Source organism: Stigmatopora argus, chromosome 19 (assembly GCF_051989625.1).
Source record: "Stigmatopora argus isolate UIUO_Sarg chromosome 19, RoL_Sarg_1.0, whole genome shotgun sequence".
Classification (NCBI taxonomy): Eukaryota; Metazoa; Chordata; class Actinopteri; order Syngnathiformes; family Syngnathidae; genus Stigmatopora; species Stigmatopora argus.
Window position 1 is genome coordinate 12,312,413 of NC_135405.1, and position 22,943 is coordinate 12,335,355.

A 22,943-nucleotide genomic window follows, 5' to 3' on the forward strand; every position below is an offset into this window, starting at 1 on the left:
TGATTGGCTACAATGCCACATATTGCGCAGTGATTCGTCAAAACTGCGAACCCCCGCAGGTGCTGGGCGTGCATTGATTGGTCGTATGGCGACAACCGGAAAAGCAAGTAACAGAGCTTAGTACTCAAGTCCTATTGCTCTACAAAACGTTCTGTTTGTCCTATAGCTACTCGTTATTTAAGGTAAATATTAGAAATAATGACGTAGTTGGCCAACTATTTTATTCCTCTGCTGTGTCGCGCGTTGCTGCTTTCCTACGTTTTTATTGAACGAATACAACTCGAACAAGCTAACCGGCGGACGTCTGTTCTGTTTAGCCTAGTTAGCATATTTGACAGCTACGAGCGTTCAACATTTATAACACTTGGGACTTATTAAGTCTTCGAGACGAGTGCGGGCTGCACGGCTTTCACGCCGCACTTGGCTCGACTAAATAGCGTCACTCGTCGTAACGTGACGTAATTGTTGCTGAATGTACGGGGACAGAAGAAGCACCAGTTAGCGGCTTGCCATGGCGAGAGCCTCGCTATTTTGCACCTTTTTCCTCCTTGTGGTCTTCACCTGCCCAGTAACAGCTGGTAAGTATGTAAATAACTACTTTATTGGGGTTTAATTACATGCTAGGCTTGCATTGGGATATGGCATACCGGACTAGCTATGTTCTGTTTTTTGGGGTAAAACAACACGGGGCTCTCTTTAAATGGACTTGTTGGTGTTTTCCAGACGAGGAGCCAAATGGGAATGACGGACAAGAGTTAAAGGTACGATTTTTAGCATCGTGGGATACATGAGACCTACCACATGAAAAAAAGCCTCCATAACATATCTGAAAAGTCTCCATGCAGCTCAATGAGGCATTGAAATTGTGCAACCAGAGTCAAATTATTGCCAATGTCCTTTTCCTCGCCAGTCATATCACGACCCCGAATCGGAGGAGGACGACATCCGTTTGAATTCCAAAATTGTTGAAGCCCTTTCCTCAACTGAGCCTCCCGATGCATCAGAAGAAGAGAAGCAAACACCAGACCTTCTGCCAGGAGAAATAAAAGAAGACCTGCCAGAGCAATATGTAAAAGTAGAGCAACCTAAAGAAGGTAAAATGATACTTTAGTGCAAAACACCTGGAGAAAAATTCTCCCAGCATGCATAGCATCTGTCAACTTTTTCATAACATGCAAGAATGAGCACAGTCTACTTTTGCTGACTCATGACTTTACCAGCCTTGACACTCCCATGAGAAATACCAAACACTGCGCACCTGTGCCTCCTATTTTATCACACAGAATGATTACAAATGTGTATATTATTATTTTCCATTTTTAGTTGTTTAATATGCATGCTTTTTGATAACTACTTCAGTTTATACTCTGTAAATAGTATACAACAGGTGCCCTAATTCAATAGAATATTCCACAACAAAAGTTTCAAATAAGAGACAATATTTACTGGTTTTAACCCCTTTTTTAAAGACGTTTAGTTTTAAATTAACTAAAATGAAAAAGAAATAAGGAATTAAGTTTGTCACTAGACCAATCCATTTAAACTATTCAAATGGATTAGATGTCTGCGGGACTCCAAAAAAGAGGATTTAGACCATATTTAGGTGTATAAACAATTTAAAATAAAAATTAAAAAACTAAAAAGAAAAAGAAAAAAGAAAAACAGGTTGATTACAGAAACCGTGCTGCAAAATGTTGCCACTAGTCCAGGGGTGGGAAAACCGGTCCTCGAGGGCCGCTTTGGGTGCAGGTTTTTGTTCCAACCGATCAGGAACAGACATGTTGACCAATAAGATTTCTGTAGAAAACAAGAAGCATCTGACTGCAATCCACTGATTGCAATTGTATGACATCAGATTGGTGAAAAGGTGTCTTCTTTCTGGGTTGGAATGAAAACCCGCACCCACTGCGGCCCTTTGTGGAATAGTTTGCCCACCCCTGCACTAGTCGGAAACCCCTTCCTCACAATGACTTATTACTGTATATTTAATTTTCTTTTTTTTTTTTTCTTTTTTAGTTCCCGTTGTGAACGGCGGCACCGCCGACGGTGAGCCCTGCGTCTTCCCCTTCCTCTTCCAAAGCAAAGAGTACTCGGACTGCACCACCAACGGTCGAGGGGATGGACGATTCTGGTGCTCCACCACGTATAACTACGACCGGGACAAAAAATGGGGTTTCTGCGAGAGTAAGTCTCAAAAATAGCACTGGCAAAAGTGCACTTTTTTTTTTTAATAAACGTTTGACTCGTTCCTCAAAGCCGATGAGCAGGCGCAGCTGAGGATGCAAGCGGAGGATGCGGAAGACGAGTACCAGAAATTCTTGCAGAGGCTGAACAGCACCACCAGGAAGAGCCAGAGGAAAGTGTAAGTGGCCATTTTGGCTCTGTTGTCCGCTGGCTTCTAATTCGACGTCCTCCAGGCTGTACGAGATGTTGCTCAGAATCGCCGAGGGGGGACACCAGCGCGCCATGGAGAAGGTGGCCTACGCCATGTTGTTCGGGGATTACTTGAGACAAAATGTCAGCCGGGCCAGGGACATGTTCGAGAAGCTCGCCGTGGAGGGTTCGCCCAAAGCGCAGACGGTAGTTTGGGAGATGAAAAAATATGTCAAGGGGAAATTATAGTTATTTTTTTTGCTGTGTTTACGTGATGATTCTGCGACAGGCTCTTGGGTTTTTGTACGCTGCAGGACTTGGAGTCAACTCAAGTCAAGCTAAGGTGTGTCTTTATATATTTTCATACACCCCTACAACTTGGGTATGCTTTTAGGATTATTATTTTTATATCTTAATTATGTTAATTAGTATGCTACCTTCTGTACTTGCAGGCTTTGGTCTACTACACTTTTGGCGCCCTGGGAGGCAACTTGATTGCTCGGATGATTTTGGTCAGTTTTCCCTCGCCGTTTTTAAACCCACGTGGCTTTAAATGATATGTATCTTCTTCAGGGCTACAGATACTGGGGCGGCGTGGGCGTCCCCCAAAGCTGCGAGTCCGCGTTGACCCACTACAAACTGGTGGCCAACCAGGGTGAGAGAACCTATAGACTTTGTCCGCTCGGGACCGGGCTCTGGACATGTTTTTTTTTTCTTAGTGGCCAGCGACGTGTCCCTGACGGGGGGCTCGGCCGTGCAGAAAATCCGACTCCTGGACGAGCTGGAGAACCCGGGCTCAACCAGCGGCATGCTGGAGGAGGACCTCATTCAATACTACCAGTTTCTCGCCGAGAAGGGAGACGTTCAAGCGCAGGTTCGAAGCGTCTCGCCTCCGATTGACAATGTGGATTTTAAATCCTTGATGTTCTGGTCAGGTGGGACTAGGTCAGCTCCACCTGCACGGAGGACGTGGCGTTGAGCAGAACCACCAGGTAAGGGATCGTGATATTTTTTTTTCAGGGTTTTTGTCACGAATTATTTTGCCGTTTTTGTCCGCCAGAGGGCGTATGACTACTTCAACCAGGCTGCACATGCAGGAAATACACACGCCATGGCTTTTCTGGGGAAGGTGAGTGTATTACTGCCACCCGGTGGACTTTTGTGGAACTACTCGAGGGTTCTCCTTTTAGAAAAGGACTTTACCTAATTTTCTACTGTATTTTTTGACTTTCAGATGTACAGTGAAGGCAGCGACTATCTGCCTCAGAACAACGAAACGGCCTGGGAATTCTTTAAAAAAGCCTCAGACATGGTCAGAATTGCATTTTTAACACCTCGCCTGCCATTGACGGTGACAGACATCCAATCCATTTTGAATGGGAATGTCAGAAAAATGGATTGGATGTCAGTCAACGTCAACTTTTTTTTTCTCTTTAGCTCACTATGGCTCTTTCTATTTTTCTATGTTTCTGTTTTTCCATCTAGGGAAATCCAGTCGGCCAGAGTGGCCTGGGAATGGCGTACCTTTATGGAAGAGGCGTCCCTGTGGTAAATGACATCAATTCTAATATGATCTTCTTTTACATGACCTGAACATGTTTTTTTGTTGTCGTTTAGAACTACGAGCTGGCATTGAAGTACTTTCAGAAGGCAGCCGAACAGGGTTGGGTGGACGGGCAGTTGCAGCTAGGCACCATGTACTACAGTGAGTGGCAAACCAGTTGATATTGAAAATGTGATGCCATCTTTTGAGCTGACTTGCATTGGCCCACTCCAGACGGAATGGGGGTGAAGCGCGACTACAAACAAGCGCTCAAGTTCTTCAACCTGGCCTCGCAGGCGGGTCACATCCTAGCCTTCTACAACCTGGCGCAGATGCACGCCACGGGAACCGGCGTCATGCGCTCCTGTCACACGGCCGTGGAGGTGGGACGCGGGACGTCTCGGGCGCTAGGCTATCAACGTTGACGTCGCCGACCGACCGACTCTTTTCTGCCAGTTGTTTAAGAACATGTGCGAGCGCGGCCGCTGGTCCGAACGTCTGCTGACCGCGTACGGCAGCTTCAAGGACGGCGAGAGCGACGCGGCGCTGGTGCAGTACTTGCTCTTGTCCGAGCAGGGCTACGAGGTGGCCCAAAGCAACGTGGCCTTCATTCTGGATCAAAGTAAGACCACGTCGTTCGTCTCTTTGCCCTTTTACCTTTTTGTCGCGGCGACTCCATTGTACACTCCCTTTCTCCCCTGACAGAAGGCGTCAGAATCTTCAACGAGAACGAAACCTACCCCCGGGCTTTGCTCCATTGGACCAGAGCGGCGGCTCAAGGTGTGACGGGAAATCCCCTCCTCCGCCTCCCTCCCCGCCCGCCGTTTGACCCGGCGGTCTTTCCGCAGGTTACACGGTGGCCAGGATCAAACTGGGCGACTACCACTTCTACGGTTTCGGCACCGACGTGGACTACGAGACGGCCATCATCCACTACAGGCTGGCTTCGGAGCAGCAGAACAGCGCCCAGGCCATGTTCAACCTGGGTTATATGCACGAGAAGGGATTGGGCATCAAGCAGGTAAGGCGGGCGCCACCGATGAGACGGGCTCCCGTGAGTGACGACACCGGCCTCGCGCAGGACATTCACCTGGCCAAGCGCTTCTACGACATGGCGGCAGAAGCCAGTCCCGACGCACAGGTGCCGGTTTTCCTCGCTCTGTGCAAGCTGGGTCTGGTCTACACGCTACAGTACGTGCGGGAATTCAACGTGAGTACTCAAACGTGGGCAACAATATGCTCATGTTGAATGTGAGATCAGCATGTTTTCAGATGAAAAACCAGAAAAAACTCACTGCAAGATAAGCCAATATTAATAATAATATTTTTGATTGTTTGCAACAAATATTGCCGAAATCCACTCACAGATTCTCAACCTTTTTAAAACAGACTCTAAATCACGTGTCAAACTGGCGGCCTGGGGGCCAAATCTGGCCCACCGCATCATTTTGCGTGGCCCGGGGAAGTAAATCATGAGTGCCGACTTTCTGTAATAGGATCAAATTAAAATGAAGAGTGTAGATGTATATTAAATTTCCTGATTTTCCCCCTTTTAAATCAATTATTGTAATTTTTAAATCCTTTTTTTCTGTGTTTTTAGTTCAAAAATCATTTTGTGAAATCTAAAAATATATCAAAAAAGCTAAAATAAACATTGTTTTAGATCTATAAAAAACTGAATATTCAGGGCTTTTAATCCATTTATTTAAAAAATCTAAATATTATATCTAAAATTGTCCGGCCCACGTGAAATCAAGTTGACGTTAAAGCGGCCCGCGAACCAACCCGAGTCTGACACCCTTGCTTTAAATTATTTATCTTTTTTGTCACCTGGTGGCCAGCTAAGGGAGTCGATCTATCAAGTGGACATGGACCAACTCCTCGGCCCTGAGTGGGACCTCTACCTCATGACCGTCCTCGCGCTGCTCCTGGGCACCATCGTGGCCTACCGCCAGCGGCAACGCCAGCACCAGATCATGTTGCCCCCCCAGGCCCCCGCGCCGCCCGCCGAAGCCCCCGCCGAAGCCCCCGCCGAAACCCCCGCCGAAGCCCCCGCCGAAACCCCCGCCGAAACCCCCGCCGACCCTCCGCCGGCCCCGGCCGAGGAAGAAGACGGCCAATGAGAAAGGAACAAAGTCGCCAAAGACTCCTGGTGGGGTAAAGACGCGTGCGGGACCCCTCGACTCGGGAGAGAAAGACGCCGCGGACGCCAGACGATGGAAGAAGAATGTCCAAAAGGTCCAGGAGAAAGGTTTTTGCATGTTTCCTTTGAGTTCAGATCAATTTTGTTTCTCATCAGAAAGTAGTGCTAAAAAAACAAACGTAATTTATGCACAACTGCATTTTTCTATTCCATTTTTTTTGAATCACGTTCAAAACACATACAAACCTATGAAAGTTTTTATTCAGCCCGGACCGATTCCACCATAATTTTTTTTTCTTCAAACTCGCATGCCATCGCATTAAAAACATCATTTCGAATGAAACACTGCTCATTTTCAACATCTTTATTATCTTTATAAATAAATTAATAAAACAGATGATCTTCAAAGTTAGCCGGCTATCTTGAATGATTTTTTTTCGTCGGCGTCCAATCCTATTCGACCTAACGGATCGGACGCCGACTGCCGTCGATCCCACTGAAACATAAACACTCAAAAAAACGAAACGGCAAACGCGGCGATTACTCGGCCCGTTTCAAAAGCAGCTTCCCCATTGGACGGTCCCGACCGTCAATCCTCCCCGCTGGGCGGGCTCCCCGGCCCAAAACGCTGAGACGGCCAAAACGCCAAACGGCGGGGGCGCCCCGGCGACTGACTGACTTTCCCCCGTTGCGCGGCGCCACTACGACTATGGGGTGGCTTTGCGTCGCCGTGGCAACGTGCGCGCTGGTGGCGCGCTGCGTCAAAGGTAAAGTGCTGGAAGGCCGCTAAAGTAGGTACAATGTGTTGTTTTTCAAGTGGGCGCTCGCCTCCTCTTTTGTTTCTTAGGCGACGACTGGTGGTGGAAGTACGAAGAAGGAATTCGCCACTACAGTAAGGAAGCCCTCAATAAGGTGCTTTAGATTTCACATACCGTCATCTCATTTAGCAATTTCACTGAACGCGGTGGAATGTGTCTCAGAATTTTTTGAATTTGAGTTTTCAGAAGAAATCTAGATGGCTTTGCCTGATTCATGATGTAGTATTCACTTTTTGAACAGTACCAAGCCTTCTTTGTGGTTGTCTGTTTAGCTTGCAAATAACGTATTTAATGGATGGTTAGCTTGCTTTTATACAAGACTGTAGAAGTCAGATTAGTATTTACATTTTTTAACTTGAAAAAGGAAAAGGCTCTTTTTGTGCTCTAATTTAATACTTATAATATGCCTTTTTAAATCATATAAAAAGAAAAATATAGAGGATAATTTAATATTTAGGGGAAAAATGGGGGGAAATAAAATCATGTATTATAGAAAAGAAATACATATTTTTCAACTGTGAGTAGTCTTTTTTATTACACTTCAAGTGTGTAATAATAAAAAAGACTACACAGTTTCAAAATAAAAATTCTATCATATTTTCTTTTTCCCCTAAATATTAAATTCTCATCTTTTTTTTCTTTTTATTTTTGGCCTTTTTGGCACATTCAAATTGCACCATTACAGTATTCCAAATCCCAAACTTTCTCCCCGCTTTATATCATTCATATTCTTACCTCATACTTTTATTGTATCTGATCTAAAAACACCAAATTTCCTCGAAACAAACTATCTTAATCGCCTAAAATAAAGACCATTTGGTTGATTGACAGGTCAAACAAATCATGTTAAATAAAGAATCACGACACCCTCCAAATACTCTTAATAAACGAACTCCTCTATGGCGCTGAACCTTGATCCGTCTCCAGGAGTTTCCTGAAAAAACTCGTCCTGTGGGCTTCAAGCACCCTGCCTTCCAATGCCCTGACATGAGCCCCTCCCTTTCCACCCCTTCCTCGGGTAAGTTACTCATTTTTATACATAATACGTGTATCTATGTACTCGTAATTTCCATCTATCCTCGCAGTGGAATTGGTGAAAGCGGGTGACATCAAAGTGGTAGCCGCCTTGGGCGATTCTCTCACGGTGGGTGCCCCTCGCTTCCCATTTCGTTTCGTATGCTCACCCGTCCGTGTGCGTGTCCCGGGCGCAGACGGCCATCGGCGCCAACGCCACCACCGTGCTGGGCATCCCCATCGAATTCCGCCACCTCTCCTGGAGGTAAGAGCGCCACCCAGCGGCTCGGAAAACGGAACGCCGCCGTTTCAATTCAGCCCGCCATCGCCCCGCAGCATCGGCGGTTTCGGCTCGTACCAGGACGTCATCACTTTGCCCAGTGAGTGGCGCGATCGCCGCCGTGGACGGGGGCGTCGTCCGGAGCTTGACGCTGCGTTTTTGGTCTGGGCGCCGGGCAGATATCCTCAAGCTTTTCAATCCCAGAGTGCTCGGCGCCGCCCGGGGGAAGACCATCCACGGGATGGAAGCCCAGCTGGGGGAAACGGGGCTCAACTTGGCCGTCACGGGGCAAAACACGTTGTATGGGACGTTGGCCTTTTTCTGTTTCCACGGCAACCCGCTTCCGTCTTTGCTTTAATATCCGCCTGTCTTTTTTTTTTGTCAGCAATCTTCCCGGCCAGACCAGACATTTAATCGACACGCTCCGAAGTTACGAGGTAACGAGCCGTTCTCGTTTTTAAAAATAATTGGGCAAAACAACCGTTTTTTTTTTTTCATTTTTGCTTCCTCCAGGGTTTGAATTTTGAGAAAGATTGGAAGCTCCTGACCATTCTCATGGGCATGAACGACATCTGCGACTACTGCAAAGACAAGGTCTGTCGTCCAATTCCTTTGGGACCGGGAAGGCCGGCAGCAGCCACGGTTGGTCAGGTCACCATCACCACTGTCTTCCAGGATCTCTTCTCTGCCGACAACTTTATTCACTACATGACCGTCTCCTTGGAAATGCTTCGCAATGAGGTTTGGCCATATGTGCCACTTATGTTGATTTTTTTTTAAATTAATTAATTAATACAATTATTTCACGCTTCAGGTTCCTCGCATGATCGTCAACGTGGTGCAAATCCTCCCCATGCAAGCGCTCAGGGAGGTCCAAAAGCCCACCCCGGGTTGCCTTCTTCAGCGGTCAGTGGCAGAATTAAATGGACGTTTGATTGAGTGCTGCAATACAATTTTAATGAGTCCAATGTATTTGATTTAGTTCCTTCTGCTCGTGTCTGATCGAACCAGTCAGTTGGTCCGACGAGCTACGTGAGCTGGTGGAAGTTAATCTGGAATTTCAGGTACTATTTTATTTTTTAAAATCTTCTATATATGAAAGAGCAGGTGATCTGATGTCAAATAATTCAAGGCTGTAGAAATAAGGGAAAAACATCTTGGAATGATATTTATTGAGACTTTTAATTGTTTAATTTTGTCAAAACAGCTCCTTTTCTCATCCGCAGAGAAAACTGGAAACTCTATTGCTGACCGATCGCTTCTTCCGCGACGATTTTGCCGTGGTTCTGCAGCCTTTTTTAAAGCGGGCCGACCCTCCTCGCCTTCCCGTAAGGCGCCGCTTCGCCCCTTTGTCGTCCTGCGTCGACCTATCGCTTTCCCTCGGCAGAACGGCAAGATCGACATGAGCTTCTTCACCCACGATTGCTTCCACTTCACCATTAAAGGCCACGAGGAGTTAGCCAAAGGCCTTTGGAACAACATGGTCGTCATTTTTGATTCGCTCAATGGTCACATTTTGACAGAAAATCCAGTTTTCATTCTGTTTTTGTGTCCACAGTTTCAACCTGAAGGGAGCAAGACGGTGGTGAGCAGTTTTTCCGACCCCATCTCGCTTGTTTGTCCACCCACGGTGAGGCAAAAAAAAAAAAAGTTAACTAACCGCCATTTTGATGTCATTCCTCGTCAATGAGTTAAAAAAAATTATAATAATTTTTCAATTCTGCCGTCAGGACCACCCGTACATCTTCACCCGACCCCCCTCGGCTCGCTCCGGTCAGCATCGCCGACGCCCCGCCCCTCCGATGACGGTGGTCTACTTCCTGCCGGCCCTCGTGGCGTTCGGGGGGCGTGGTTTTTTTTCTGAATGCTGACAACTTTATTTAAAGTAAGTGTTTTCTGCTTTCATGGAAAGACATTAATAAGCTTTGGATTGCTCTTCATATTTTGTCATGTTTTCATAATGTCTGTTTCTTTAAAAACCAATACACTGTATTTATACAGATTTATTTCTATGACTTTTTTTTTAAATCATACAATAACAGTAGAGGAGCACTCTGAAAAGATGTATGTCTAAGCAGCCACATTCAAAGCCATAAAACTATTTTATAAAGGTAAACAACATCCATTATGAATTTATTACGATACTTCTTTTCTGACCTTTGACCTTATTAACCCCTCAACAAATATACATAAACCTTTACAACAATACATAACATAGTCAAGTTCATATTTAATTGAAGACTACAGTTAAAAATAAGAAAATTGTAAATTGAAATAGGACAAATAAAAGTAAACAGAAAATTATAACCAATGTTTTTGTTTTTCCCCACCATATAGTAACCGAATCTCCATATTTGCACAATAATACTATTTTTTTCCTGCAAATGTGAGCTGTATGACGTAATAACCTTTTTTTCGCCGCCTCAGTGAACATGGTGCACCTGCAACCGCATTGTCCTTCTGTGTGCGCACCGGCGTCGATAAAAGATTTTATTATGAGCTTCAAAGAAAACATTATTCACATTTAGACAAAAGGACGCCGCTGCCTCGCGCCGGGCAAACACAGAGCAGCTCGCCTTTTGTCTGTCGGCAAGACGGAAACAAAAATGAGGGACGGTCCGGTCCCTCGTTGACGTTTTCCGCCAAATAGACGCCTCTTGTTTATTGTGGGGGAACAAACGAGGGTTATGGGACACTCGGACGCAACAATGGAGCCAAAATGGCCACCGCATTCATGTTTGCAGTACATTATCTCACTCATTAGTGCATATTTGTTTAGCGAGCCGTTGATGATTCATCAATTGTAGCCGCTTTAATCCCTGAAGATAATAAATATACATAAAGCATAAAAAAATGTCCAAAAATACTAAATAGTCAAAATTAAATTGAAAGAAATATACATATATAATCCTATGGGTAAAATAACAATAAATAAGAGAGTACAGAAAATATTTTTCTTATATAATGAAATCAATTTAAAAATTAAAATGTGCCTTATCCCCCCAAAAATACTTATTTTCCCTTTTCAGTGTTTTAAATTTACTTCCACGTACTTTTCACATGGTTTTCATGGATTTCCCACATGATCTGCGTTTATTACAAACTGACATCTTATCGTTGCTGCCCCGACCAAGATGGCGGCACGAGCAGGTGCACTGTTCTAGGTTGACGTCACTTCCGCTCCAGACTCTTCATTATAAAGTCGCGTGGTGACCGATTTTTTCGAAGAGGCGAAGAACGAGGCCACCTAGCAGCTCCATCTCCACCTAAGGACCTTCAAATATGAATTCAAACTCCGCCGGAATGCGTCCGTAATTAAACAATAATTATTTCGAAAGACAACTGGCTAAAATAAGCGTCTGTCACTGGATACATTTTGCTCTTTTTCTTCAAATATGCTCGCGTTGCTGACTCTGACTCTCCTCGTCAAAAGCGGTGAGAGACGCAGCTTTCATGTTTAATATCGTTATTATCATCATTTTATTGACTAGTTGCATCTTGACATTGAAAAATGAATCATTTCATTTTTGGGGTTACAGTTTTGCCAATCCCGGTGACTCCTGGTGCGCTGGAAGATGACGATGTCAAGGTAAGAAACGCTTTATAAATATCTACATATTCATATATGTTGAAGTACACTTCATTAGGAATGCCTGTTCACTTTTTGAAATCGAGATTTGCGCACGCGTGCCTAATCATTTGGCCACCCGTGAACGTAACGCACTTGCATTAAACAAATTGTCCACTGGAGGGCAGCATGGGATCTTGGTTTATTGAATTGAATGCTTTGGACGTCTACTTGTGATAAATGAATTCATTTTTGGATAGATTTAAGGGCCAAAGTTGACAGTTTTTGAATGAATTTAATCACAGGTGATGAAATGTGTTGTGGAGGCCCTAGCTGATGTGCTGTCAAGGCCACGCCCACTTCCAGTTAGCGAGCAATGCCTGCAGACCTTAAGGACAGGTAAGTATTTTTTGACATGGTGTATCATCTTGGTTTAATTTATCATTATTCTTAGTTTGGGTACTTGGTTGCTAGGCAGATCTCACGCAAAAATAGAAGATATTGGCAATAAATATATTTTTTAATATATCAATAACTGACCGTCACCATCTGTGTGACTTTATTTAGCGGTACTGTGTTTTCTTGGCTCGATTCCATCGCGCTAATGGATTGCTTGGTGCAGGGCATGCTGGGTAAAATATTAAAAGTCACCAACAGGGACGAATGATTCATTGAGTTTGCGTGTGTTTATGCATTCAAGACGACCGTCTTCTGTCGCTACTCCGTCACTACGATTTCCTGAAGGAACTGCATGACGTCGCCACCCACGGTATTTTAATTATTATTATTAATCATCTTATGGGAGAGTTTTTATTTTTTATTAGCGATATCCATGCAAGCGGATGAGCCATAAATGTCTAATCAACTCTCCAAATGATTGTTTGCAAGCACAGGTGAGGAGAACGTCTGGCCACCAGAAGGAGGCGCCGCGTCCCCCCACGGTGCCACGCCGTCCCTGGAAAACACGGACGACGTCCCCCCCGGTGAGCGCCTTCCCTTTCCTTTTCTCAACTACTTTTTGTGACTCATAAACTGCTACAAAAGCACCGAATGCCAAATTTTTTGGTTTACCTCTAGACGGATCCATGCTGAGCGCCCTGGGAGGCCCTGGCGGCGAACATTCCATCCTCTCGCATGAACCCAGGAGATCCGACGGGCGAGAACATGACGGCGTGCTTTGGATGGCGGCCGAGAAGAGGGAGGAGAACAAAAAAGGTGATTGGTGGAAGATAAAAAGAAATGGAGCCTGTGTTTGACTGTTTGTTTTTTTTCTGTTTGGGGACCAGAGGGAATGCAGCCAATTGCATCCAAAGAAGAAGAAGAAGAAGAGGAAGAGGAGGACCAGAGATCTGCTGATGATGAAGAAGATGAAGAAGAGGAGGGGTATGGGATGAAGAAGAGAAGCAAAAGCAAGGAGGTAGAGGAAGAAGCCCCCCATCATTCCAAGGAGGACTCGGGGGACAAAGAGGTGAAGAAAAAGATGAAGAAGAAGAGGAACCGTAGTCCGGAGGAGAAGGAGCTGCAGTTGATCGCTCGGAGAACGCCGGACGAGGAGGACGGGAGCGCCGCAAGAAAGGCGGAGGTACTTTTTTATTTGTTATTTTTTTGCTTTTAAATTTTACAGCCCTGAAAATAGCTTTCCATTGTATTATTTATATATTTGCATTTTCCAGCCATCCTTTATACATTTTCAAAATGTTTGCATTTCATGTAAGATATATTTAATAGAACCAAAAACACCATACTCATTAATATTGCGTTATTAGTAGAGACATTAAAAAGAATCAATCGTTCAATTTCCCAGTCGTAGTAAACCTGTAGTTACGATGAAGTGCCACGAGAGGGTGTCAAAGTTCATTTGGTTAAATTTGGATCCAGTTGGAACTGAGCCGCTATCCCAAAACCCAAGTTAAGTCTTCACATTCATTTTTCTCTGTTAAACTACCCAGAAAAAAAGTATTTTTTGACTGTTTATCAGAAATAAGCGCTCACATCTGATGTTTATTTATTTCAATAAGTTGAGTAAAGCGTCCGATAAAGAAAAGGTGCCCTAGGATATTACTTTTGACATCTTGTAAATGTCTACTGCTCATGTGTATTTAATTAAATTGAAAGTTTTATTGTCATTACACAAGTATAGTGACATTTAAAGCTGACTTCTCGTGTGTTTTTTTTGTCACCAGGATTCCGAAGTGGAAAACTTGGCCACCATCGAGTCTGAATTGGAAAACGTGGCCCACAAACTCCGCCAGCTGCGGGAAGGATGAAAAAAAAAAAGATAATCATAATAATAATGAGTGCAAGCATGTGAGTACATCGTGACCTTCACTCTGGCCATATTAATTCTCTTTTATTGTGTTAGTGTATCTATTTTTGTCCATGATTTTAATTGATGTATGGGACTGTGAGTGAGGGGGAAAAAGGGGATATTTTCTATAGATTTTGAAGGATCTGCGTTGTAAAGTGAGACTGGACATTTTTTTTCCAAAATGATAATCATCAAATGACAAATAATTGCAATAAAACCAACACGTGAATAAAGATTTGGTTTTGTTTTGATTTTTTTCAGGTCACTGTGACCAGTGAGATTTTCTGTTAATGTGACATAAGTATTTTTAGGTAACCCCAAACCTTCCAAAACCAAAACGGTCGATCGCAACTCACGAATGACAACACACGTCTGTCTTTTTGTCATTTTTAATTGTCTGTGAAAAGTAAGCTATTAGCACCTGAGTGTCACAGTTTGGCCTCGCTCGCTCGCTCGCTGTCAAACAAACGGACTCAAACGACCCAATCTTCATTCATTTTGGCGAGGTTTGCTTTGGTTTGGTCTGGTCTGGTCTGCTCTGGTTTTGTCCCTCTCAGCAGCTGGTGGTCATTCCCGTGATGATGGACAAGAACGTGTTGGTGGCGAAGCTGGGATTGAGCAGGAGCTGCTCCAGCATCTCCCTGCCCTTCTCCCGCGTGGTCACCGAGCACATGGCGCTACGCCACATCCCCGTCAGGGACCCCACTGCAACCGCCACGGAAGAAAATGCGTCAAGAACCCCCCCAAAAAGTACCCGCCGGCGCAAATTTGTCGATCCTTACGCAGAATGGTGTCCATGCTCTTCATCCAGCCGAAGATGGAGAGCGTGTGGTTCTCTTCTTGACTCAGGTCGGCTATGTTGGGTGCGCTATCGCCGTCCTTTTACGAACAAAAACACAAATTTGTGATGAATAAAACGGGGGGGGGGGTTGCTTTTTTTTGTTGTATTTTGGGGGCCACACTCTAACCTTCAGGATGCGCCCCGGAAGAGGGGTGAGAAACAAGATGGACTTGTCCAAGGAGGACTGGAAGTGGGCGGCCGAGACGAATTCGGCCGAGTTGAGCCAGCTGGAGGCGAATTTCACCTCGGGTTCGGAATAATGGCTCTGCCTGAATGTCAGACACAACTTTTACTTGCTTACATCACGCCACAAGGTGGCGCCAAAGTCCTAAAGCAGATTCATTGCAGGAGGTTGCCTCTTCCAATATGGCTGCCATAATGCACAGATTAGTTAGCGAAGTGCTAATGTTCACCTCTCCGTTGGACATTGTTAAAACTTCACTACTATCTTTTCAAAAATTAGCATTAGCTTCACTCAAGTCACAAACTATAGTCGATTGTAAGCTTCTTGTTGCCTCCCCCAAAACTCTTGACTTACTTGTCCTTGCAGTTTTTGGCCTCATGCAGGGAACCCATGTGCGCCACCCAGTAGAGTCCCAGGATGGCGTCTTTCTTCTCGTTTTCGGGCAGAGGGGACTCCCCGGCGGTCTTCAGGCCCTTTGACACAAACACAACCGTCAAGTAAGAACCGCCTCTAACGCCAACCAGTAGGACACGAGCCGGGCACCTGGAAGAAAGCGTCCCACTTGGCCATCACGTCGCCGTGGCTCGCTACGCAGTCGGCGTAGGTGGTGCAGTAGCCTTCAGTGCCTTCGGGGGCCTGCATCTGGACCTAGAAAACAGAAGAAGACCAGGACTTGAAGCTACGATGACCATTAGCATATTTAGCAACATCCCGTCTCTATTATGGCGCATACCTGGACTCCGGGTCCGAAGAATCCCTGCTGGGCGGCAGACAGGAAAGGCAGGACGGACACAAAGTGGTTTACGCCTACAGAGCGCAGAAGATTAAAATGATATTTGGGAATGGCAATAATTCACAGATGCCTATACTTACAGCCCCACCAGCTCATGGGTGAGATACACAGGGCGTCGCCGGAGGGCAACCCGCAAGTCGTGGCTCCGCTTGGGTCAGCAAGACGGCCTGAGAGGGGTTGGATGGAAAGATGCTTAACTCATTTCAACTTTACAGATAATGCTGTTCTCGAAAGAACCAGAACTCTGGCCAGGATCATCTTTTGAAGGCACCTGAAGTCTGCATCCACCCGAACTGGAGAGGCAAGCCCCAAAGCGGATTTTCCGTGGCGCCGGTTCCCATGGAGCCCATGAAGGGATCGGTGGCGGCGATCATCAGCCGGTAGAAGCTCATCCGGTGCACAAAGTTCCACGGGTTGGGGTTCAGGATGCCGTTCTGCACCGGCAGGTCGCTCACCTGGGCCGCCGTGTGGGCCCACGCGATGGGCGCCCCGCTGTCCATGATGACGGCCGAGTGGGCCAGGGACGCCGCCAGGGCCAGGAGGAGGCAGGAAGCCGTGAGACGCTGCATGGCTGAAGCAGGGGGGGAAGGAAAGAGTCGAGAGTGGAAGACGCCGGACTGAAGGTATGGACACCAAACCGGGTCTTTTGTAGTCGGGCGCCGGACGTTATCGCAGATGTCGATCCGCGTGACCCGGGCCCGGGTCATTGGAGCCGAGGGGAGATAGCGGCTGTTTAAGGACGGGGATCGAGAGTATTGACTTTGGGGTCAATGGGCAGTGTTTGAACTGTTTGAGCTTGAACTCGTCAGAGAAACCCGTAGCGTCGGCGGCAAACAATTGCCTTGTTTGCTCTTACGGAACGATGGGTCACGTTCATCAAGTAATTCGTGAAATGTTATCAGATTTTTTGGAAAAGTCCTAATGAATTTTTTCCATGGCGAAGCTGGGACGCGACCTGGAGGGCCCCTTGAACTAAGTCTAAAGTCCTGAGTTATCCCCCAAGTTCTGACAGGTTTAAACAATGTGTACTCTTGGAAAATATTGTGTAATGCGAGTGACTGGCCGATAGCATGAGCAACAGGTTACATTACACTTGCACTATACTAATACGTATACTTATTACTTATATTTCCTCAATACTTGGCCTTGTAATTGACGAGAAAATAATATTAATTTCAAAGATAACTCATTTCGAAACCTAGTAATAGATGCAATAATTCAGAAAATGAATGTGGCCCCTTTATTACGGTTTGTTATTAACCAAACCATTTATAAATCCGTTTAGAATCAGAAAGTTAGATTGTCAATCACTCCATTTACCTCCGACACAAAATGGCTGCCGGACGCTTTACGCGTTCACTCCGCCTTTAGACATCTAGCCTTGTATGTGTATGATCTCTATACAAAGGAACTGGCACCGTTCATAACTAATTGTAAAGTTTTTTTAATTTAAAATATTTATTGAATATAAAGTGTTTTAACTTTATATCGATAAAAAGCGTCTCGTTTAAAAAAAGAAAATTCAACCGTCTCGTGATTTTGCACCTGATTTTTCATCACGTGACATCACACGCCGGGGCGGCGCGAACAGGAAGAAGCTAGCAAGACTCGACTCCACTCACACAGCTGCTGCGAAGGTAAAAGAATTAAAACTTTTAAACATTTTCCCACTTTATGCTGACAAAACATACCCTTTATTACAACTCGGAATTGTATACATAAGTAAGTCTTCAAACGGGTCAGTAATAACAACAACAACTCGACGTCGTGTGAAGCTCACGTTCGGCATCAACAATTAGCACGACTACGTCATCAAAAAATACCCCCTTCGGGTTATTTATATACGTATATTCAAAAATTCGGACATTAGCAAAGGCAAGAAAAGACCGCTATTGTTTTTGAGAAAGTGAAACTGAAGCCTAGTACTCCTTGTTGAATAAAAACACATTAAATCACGTCGCCTTATCGTATAGACGAGGGCGGTAAGTTGAAAGCAAATTAACGCACCTGTGTGAAACACTAAAATGGCCACATGTTTCCACTTTCTTACGTTTGATACCGAGTGACCATAGTGCCAAACAAACCCACTAAAAGTCATGTTTTCACTTGCATAATAAACACGTGAGTGCAAACTTTCAGTGTGTATTAAAGTGTGTTTTTCGCTCCTGTCGTTTTTTTTCCAGTTGTTGTCATGGCCTACCAGGCCGGGTTTCCCGAGGAGCCCAATGCTTTGGTTCAAAACATAAGCGGCAACATCCAGAGGCTATCCGTGCTAAGTAATGGCGACACACCAACAATTTACATTTTAAAAGTAATTCACTAATGTCATATTTTGTCTGCAATGATTAATGAGCTCTTTTCGCGCAGCCTCCGACCTGCAGAGGGCGCTGTCGTTGCTAGGAACGGAACAAGACAGCGACCAAGTGCAGCAGACGCTGTGAGTTTACACAAAGTTCGTGTTCGACGCGGTCAAATTTGAGGAATAATAATTGTCTTTTGGTCACCAGGCAACAAAAGCAGCAACAAGGTAACCAGCTAGCCAAAGAGACCGACCGTCTTATCAAAGCTTTTAGCGCGCTTCCCGTCGGCACAGACCAGGTACCGTCGGTCTCTTTTTCCCAAAGATGAATTTGTTGACTGAAGTTTTTCCCCATCTTACAGCGGCAAAGAAAGATTCAAAAAGACCGTTTGCTCAACGACTTCTCGGCGGCGTTGAACACCTTTCAGAAGACGCAGAGGGAGGCGGCCGATAGAGAACGGGAGTTTGTGGCACGAGTTCGAGCCAGCTCTAAGGTGTCGTCGGTGAGTTGTTTAGAATTCACCACAAAGTGCACAAATGACAACAACAAACAAATATATGATGATAATAAATAATAAGTAATTAATGAATAAGTAGTCAACATAAGTAGTCAACAACATAAATACACAGGGAAGTGCACAAATACACAATAACAAACATGAATAAAATTAAATAAATGAGTAGTCAACATAATATAAGTAATCAGCAATGTAAATTAATAGGGAAGTAAAGGAATAACAAAAAAAACGAAAAAAAAGTTTGCTTTTGATCACATTTTTGATCTTTTTACTGTAGGGTGGACAGCCTGAAAGCTATCATGTCACCCCTTTTCAAAGGTAGTGCAATTATTTTTTTTGAATATATAATTTTTTCCTATCATTTTATATTTTGTCGCTAATCGTCGGGTATTTGTCGCTACAGTGACGTGCAGATACAGGCCGAGGCCGTCAGCGAAGATGATCTGCGGTTGATTCAAGAGAGAGAGTTGGCAATCCAACAGCTGGAGGTATGGAACTCGCGTCAAACAGATTGATGTTTTTGAGCACTAAACTATGTGTTTGTTGCTTCCAGTCTGACATCACTGACGTCAATGACATTTTCAAGGATTTGGGAATGATGGTTCACGAACAGGGCGAAATGATTGGTAAGCTTTTCCAAAAATAGCCCGTGGTTAAATAAGCATTTCAAAACACTCATTGTATTAGATCACATGTGTCAAAGTGGCGGCCCGGGGGCCAAATCTGGCCCGGGAAAGTAAATCATGAGTGCCAACTTTCTGTTTTAGGATCAAATTAAAATGAAGAGTATAGATGTATATTAAATTTCCTGATTTTTACCCCCTTTTAAATCAATAATTGTAATTTTTTTAATCATTTTTTTCTGTGTTTTTAGTTCAAAAATAATTTTGTAAAATCTAAAAATATATAATAAAAAAACTAAAATAAACATTGTTTTAGATCTATAAAAAAACGAATATTCATGGCTTTTAATCCAGTTATTTTAATCCATTTATTAAAAAAATCTAAATATTGTATCTAAAATGGTCCGGCCCACATGTAATCGAGTTGATGTTAACGCGGCCCGCGAACCAACCCGAATCTGACACCCCTGTATTAGATAAGAGTACATGCATACAGATTTTTTTTAAACAAATCTTATTTGTATTGCTTATTTGATATAGAACATACACTATAATAACCTTGGCTGTCACATGCCAAAGCAGTGTGCATTAGTATAACCCCAAAGTGGAGCCTTTCTATCCACGCAAAGCTTGAGCAAAGTCCATCCTTTGCAGGGAAAACCTAAACAAAAATTACCCACACTTGCGTTCATAGCTATGGACAATTTACTGGATTAAAAAAACACAAAAAAATGACATTTTGCTGGAGGGAATATTGAAGGCATGCATTATACATGAGTACATGCAAAGTTTAAAAAAAAAATTACAATAAATGCAAAAAAAATAATTATTTAGTATTTTTTGTATAATCCAAATAAATATTATTGGGAAATTCCTTTCCTGACCTTTGACCTCATTACACCAAACATACAACACCCTTCATAATCATCCCTCAATTTGTTATCTCAAACTCAAACAGACATTAGGACCGAATACATAACTTCTACAAAACCAAAAATATAAGTCACATAAATGACATAGCATTTACTCTTAATAAACCCCAAAAAGAGCCACAATATCTCTTAAACAAATAGACTGCCTGTACTTGCAGATAGTATAGAGGCCAACGTGGAGAGTGCAGAAGTGAACGTCCAGAGTGCCACGCAGCAACTGGCGCGCGCAGCCGACTATCAGGTAAAAGAGATAAGCAATTGACCCCAAAAAATTGAACGAGAGGCGTTCTGAGAGCAAAAAAAAACCATTACATAAATTCAACCTGGCCCCTGGAACTCCTCTTTCGACCTCAACCTGACTTGATATCTTCTTTTCTCTCTAAGCGGAGTTCGCGGAAGAAGATCTGCATCCTGATTATAGTGTTGGTCCTGGTCGCCGTGGTGGTGGCCCTCGTCATCTGGGGCGCCTCCCGGCAGTGAGACCCCCCTCGTCTTCGTCCCCACTTCAAACACTCGGTGTCCTGCTGCCAAGAAATGTTAAAAGCTTGACCGCCACATTATTAGGTATACACACACACACTCCAATTAAATTTTTCTGGGATACTCTTTGCCTGTCATTGACGGTCCTGGATGTCCAATCCATTTTGACTCTAAAAATGGATTGGACGTCCATTGATCAATGGCAGGCAATGAGTTAAAAACTGTAAAACAAATCGACTTTAGGCTGCTATTTGGGCCCATAACTCTGTCATTTGAATTGTATACAGTTGGTTTTTATTAACATTCTATTCATTTGGAATGGTATTTTTTCTATTACAAAAATCATGATTAATAATATATAAAAATATATGTAACCACGAGGCCCGGTGACCGAGCGGTTAGCGCGTCGGCCTCGCAGTTCTGGGATCGAGGGTTCATCATGAATTCTACTAGAAAAAAAACTTTTGCCATTTTACATTTAAGGTACAAGACGGAATATAATGCTTACCTCACCGACATTGTGCTTAAGAACAGGCAGGTGTACTTAATGTTGTCGTACAATACTCACCGTTGCTGCAATGACTCCACAAATCAGCCCAAAGCACCGTTCTATCTACAATATTATTTTTTTAAATTAGCCAAGCATGTGCTTTTGTGTCCAAATGACTTTTTAAACAGAAAATTTTGAGATCAGCCGCTAACAAGAAGATACGTTTTCTTACTGATATGAAGGAAGCTACAAGCACTTAGCCATGAAAATCTCAATGAAGAGGACAGATCAAAATGCCTGTTTGTTATTTTTTGTTACTGTCAATGACCGTTTTGCTGCCTCTCCCATGTTCTAAGTTTAATAAATGCACCTTATCACAGTGACATGACTCATTTTTGGAGCGAGACGTGAGAGACTGGAGAGTGGGAGAATAATATGCTAAGGTAATTCCTTTTTATTTTGTCACTACATTTGCATGTGCAGACACATTCAGTGTCAAATGTTATATAAATATGTCAATCTTGTCCACTCAGCATTCCTCCTTCCAAGAACTGCTGTAGTCAGCGACACATAATATCCAAGCGGGGCGATCATATAGCCTTACACACGGTTTGCACATTAATAATCACGCGAGCGCTCCAACCACACCAATTTTTTATACGCCAATTAAAACGAGTCTTGGGAACCGAGGACGTCACTTTGGCGGCGCTGGGAACGCAACGCCGTGACGCGGGATGAGATCAGGAGCACTCGTAAACGAATCGTTGCAGACTTGGCCGGCGCAGAAGTGGAAGTAACAGATTGCTGACATGCAGTAGGAAAATGTTGCCTTGGCAGGAGGAGAGACTTTTTGGTGGAAGAAGCTTTGGACGTACGGGTGCGAATACATCATCTGGCCCGGCGGGAGATGCGGCGGTCGGTTCTTACGGAATGTTGCAGTTCCCCGCTAAAGACGCCGTGTTTTTCCGACGATGTGTTTTCCAGGTGAGCTGTTTTTGACTGACGTTAATTGTCCGTTTCCAATTAAAAGTGCTCTAAAATCGTCACTCTTTGTAAAGGATTCCATTTTCTGCTCTGGAAAGACCAAAGCGAAGGCCGAAGGGAAATTCGGCGTGACGTCAGCGAGCCAAAAAAAACGGTAATATTTCTTTTCCCTAGCTTATCAGCCGTCCAATCCGTTTGGACTTCATTCCAGTCGGAATGGATTGGACGTCTATATCCCCGTCACGTGGTTATAGAAGCACAGAAGTGGCGTTTAGTAGCGAGATGATGAATCATAGGCACGAAAGTGAAGGAAACATGAATTTCCATGAAAAAGGCAAAGTCAACTTTTCTTTGCTGAGGTCATGTCAGAAGTCGAGGTAGCACTTTGAAGACATTTTAGTCTTGTAAATACACGGCTTCTGTGGAGTTTATGCGCACTGTGTCAATGTTATGCTACGTGATGTATTGGACTAAGTTCAGAGGAGGTACAAAACCCTGAAGTAGGTGGTTATGGCTGCCAGTAGGGGGCAGTGGTTGATTGACAACATGCTACAATGGAAGCTACTGTACTTGTAGGATGTCCATCATTTTCATGACCGCAATTTGATGAATGATTTTTTAAAAAAAAGGGCACAACCGTTTTAAAAAAAGAAAAATAGTCATTTAAGACGTTATTTGGACAGTGCATATTTTTACAAAAAACCCCAACCTATAATACTGCTAAATGTTATATTTTTATTCTGTGTTGTTCT

At 44.1% G+C, this 22,943-nt stretch overlaps 5 protein-coding genes across 8 annotated transcripts in view; 4 read left to right on the top strand and 1 right to left on the bottom strand.

The window, feature by feature from the left end:
* The first annotated feature begins 65 nt into the window (after positions 1-65).
* Positions 66-6,471, top strand: sel1l (SEL1L adaptor subunit of SYVN1 ubiquitin ligase). The gene is made up of 21 exons (XM_077586654.1): positions 66-578; positions 724-761; positions 911-1,094; positions 2,017-2,184; positions 2,257-2,362; positions 2,418-2,580; positions 2,663-2,716; positions 2,826-2,885; positions 2,947-3,028; positions 3,093-3,247; positions 3,309-3,365; positions 3,434-3,502; positions 3,608-3,685; positions 3,859-3,921; positions 3,991-4,078; positions 4,151-4,299; positions 4,373-4,538; positions 4,622-4,696; positions 4,765-4,937; positions 4,998-5,126; positions 5,758-6,471. Exons 1-21 carry the CDS (start codon positions 512-514, stop codon positions 6,037-6,039), a joined length of 2,406 nt encoding a protein of 801 aa, XP_077442780.1. The 5' UTR covers positions 66-511; the 3' UTR covers positions 6,040-6,471.
* A 119-nt stretch (positions 6,472-6,590) lies between these two features.
* On the top strand, positions 6,591-11,418 carry LOC144064275 (phospholipase B1, membrane-associated). 3 transcript variants are annotated; one of them, XM_077586671.1, is made up of 17 exons: positions 6,591-6,826; positions 6,907-6,971; positions 7,805-7,895; positions 7,963-8,021; positions 8,089-8,156; positions 8,228-8,271; positions 8,351-8,471; positions 8,557-8,608; positions 8,685-8,765; positions 8,847-8,912; positions 8,986-9,077; positions 9,154-9,235; positions 9,398-9,499; positions 9,559-9,654; positions 9,730-9,801; positions 9,902-10,056; positions 11,306-11,418. In XM_077586671.1, the coding sequence occupies exons 1-16, from the start codon at positions 6,769-6,771 to the stop codon at positions 10,040-10,042; spliced, it is 1,290 nt and encodes a 429-aa protein (XP_077442797.1). In that variant the 5' UTR covers positions 6,591-6,768; the 3' UTR covers positions 10,043-10,056; positions 11,306-11,418. The 3 variants fall into 3 exon arrangements, with proteins under 3 accessions (XP_077442797.1, XP_077442796.1, XP_077442798.1); XM_077586670.1 differs by lacking the exon at positions 11,306-11,418 and having other exon boundaries at positions 9,902-10,177; XM_077586672.1 differs by lacking the exons at positions 6,591-6,826; positions 11,306-11,418 and having other exon boundaries at positions 6,878-6,951; positions 9,902-10,177.
* Positions 11,393-14,533, top strand: chga (chromogranin A). Its single transcript, XM_077586682.1, has 8 exons — positions 11,393-11,606; positions 11,711-11,760; positions 12,045-12,138; positions 12,440-12,508; positions 12,633-12,722; positions 12,817-12,954; positions 13,026-13,321; positions 13,923-14,533. The coding sequence occupies exons 1-8, from the start codon at positions 11,567-11,569 to the stop codon at positions 14,004-14,006; spliced, it is 861 nt and encodes a 286-aa protein (XP_077442808.1). The 5' UTR covers positions 11,393-11,566; the 3' UTR covers positions 14,007-14,533.
* LOC144064279 (protein LEG1 homolog) lies at positions 14,421-16,587 on the bottom strand. The gene is made up of 8 exons (XM_077586677.1): positions 16,137-16,587; positions 15,946-16,032; positions 15,806-15,879; positions 15,616-15,720; positions 15,427-15,545; positions 15,016-15,157; positions 14,830-14,926; positions 14,421-14,752 (listed from the first exon to the last, which is right to left on the bottom strand). The coding sequence occupies exons 1-8, from the start codon at positions 16,570-16,572 to the stop codon at positions 14,601-14,603; spliced, it is 1,212 nt and encodes a 403-aa protein (XP_077442803.1). The 5' UTR covers positions 16,573-16,587; the 3' UTR covers positions 14,421-14,600.
* Positions 16,588-17,023: 436 nt separating this feature from the next.
* The window catches only part of stx7l (syntaxin 7-like), a 53,694-nt gene continuing 47,774 nt past the window's right edge, over positions 17,024-22,943 (top strand). Inside the window, exons 1-10 of one of the 2 annotated variants that reach the window (XR_013296754.1) lie at positions 17,024-17,502; positions 18,049-18,141; positions 18,233-18,302; positions 18,373-18,463; positions 18,527-18,667; positions 18,960-19,000; positions 19,086-19,170; positions 19,236-19,308; positions 20,396-20,478; positions 20,622-20,815. Coding sequence is in view for 1 of the 2 variants with exons in the window: in XM_077586684.1 (XP_077442810.1) it covers positions 18,057-18,141; positions 18,233-18,302; positions 18,373-18,463; positions 18,527-18,667; positions 18,960-19,000; positions 19,086-19,170; positions 19,236-19,308; positions 20,396-20,478; positions 20,622-20,717 (765 nt within the window). In the remaining variant the exon portion in view is untranslated. Of the gene's footprint in view, positions 17,503-18,048; positions 18,142-18,232; positions 18,303-18,372; positions 18,464-18,526; positions 18,668-18,959; positions 19,001-19,085; positions 19,171-19,235; positions 19,309-20,395; positions 20,479-20,621; positions 21,587-22,943 lie in introns of those variants that run through there. The other variant, XM_077586684.1, reaches the window with a different exon arrangement.

Bases quoted from the DNA above. Each gene is read 5' to 3' on its own strand.
- LOC144064275 (XM_077586671.1), top strand. From the start codon at position 6,769: ATGGGGTGGCTTTGCGTCGCCGTGGCAACGTGCGCGCTGGTGGCGCGC. The intron at 8,766-8,846 runs GTCTGTCGTCCA...ACTGTCTTCCAG, and splicing joins GCGACTACTGCAAAGACAAG to GATCTCTTCTCTGCCGACAA. The intron at 9,802-9,901 runs GTGAGGCAAAAA...TTCTGCCGTCAG, and splicing joins CGCTTGTTTGTCCACCCACG to GACCACCCGTACATCTTCAC.
- LOC144064279 (XM_077586677.1), bottom strand. From the start codon at position 16,572: ATGACCCGGGCCCGGGTCACGCGGATCGACATCTGCGATAACGTCCGG. The intron at 15,880-15,945 runs GTAAGTATAGGC...TGCGCTCTGTAG, and splicing joins ACCCATGAGCTGGTGGGGCT to GCGTAAACCACTTTGTGTCC. The intron at 14,753-14,829 runs GTAAGGATCGAC...TGGCGGTTGCAG, and splicing joins GAGCATGGACACCATTCTGC to TGGGGTCCCTGACGGGGATG.
- sel1l (XM_077586654.1), top strand. From the start codon at position 512: ATGGCGAGAGCCTCGCTATTTTGCACCTTTTTCCTCCTTGTGGTCTTC. The intron at 1,095-2,016 runs GTAAAATGATAC...TTTCTTTTTTAG, and splicing joins AGTAGAGCAACCTAAAGAAG to TTCCCGTTGTGAACGGCGGC. The intron at 4,938-4,997 runs GTAAGGCGGGCG...GGCCTCGCGCAG, and splicing joins AGGGATTGGGCATCAAGCAG to GACATTCACCTGGCCAAGCG.
- chga (XM_077586682.1), top strand. From the start codon at position 11,567: ATGCTCGCGTTGCTGACTCTGACTCTCCTCGTCAAAAGCG. The intron at 11,607-11,710 runs GTGAGAGACGCA...TTGGGGTTACAG, and splicing joins GACTCTCCTCGTCAAAAGCG to TTTTGCCAATCCCGGTGACT. The intron at 12,955-13,025 runs GTGATTGGTGGA...TTTGGGGACCAG, and splicing joins GAGGGAGGAGAACAAAAAAG to AGGGAATGCAGCCAATTGCA.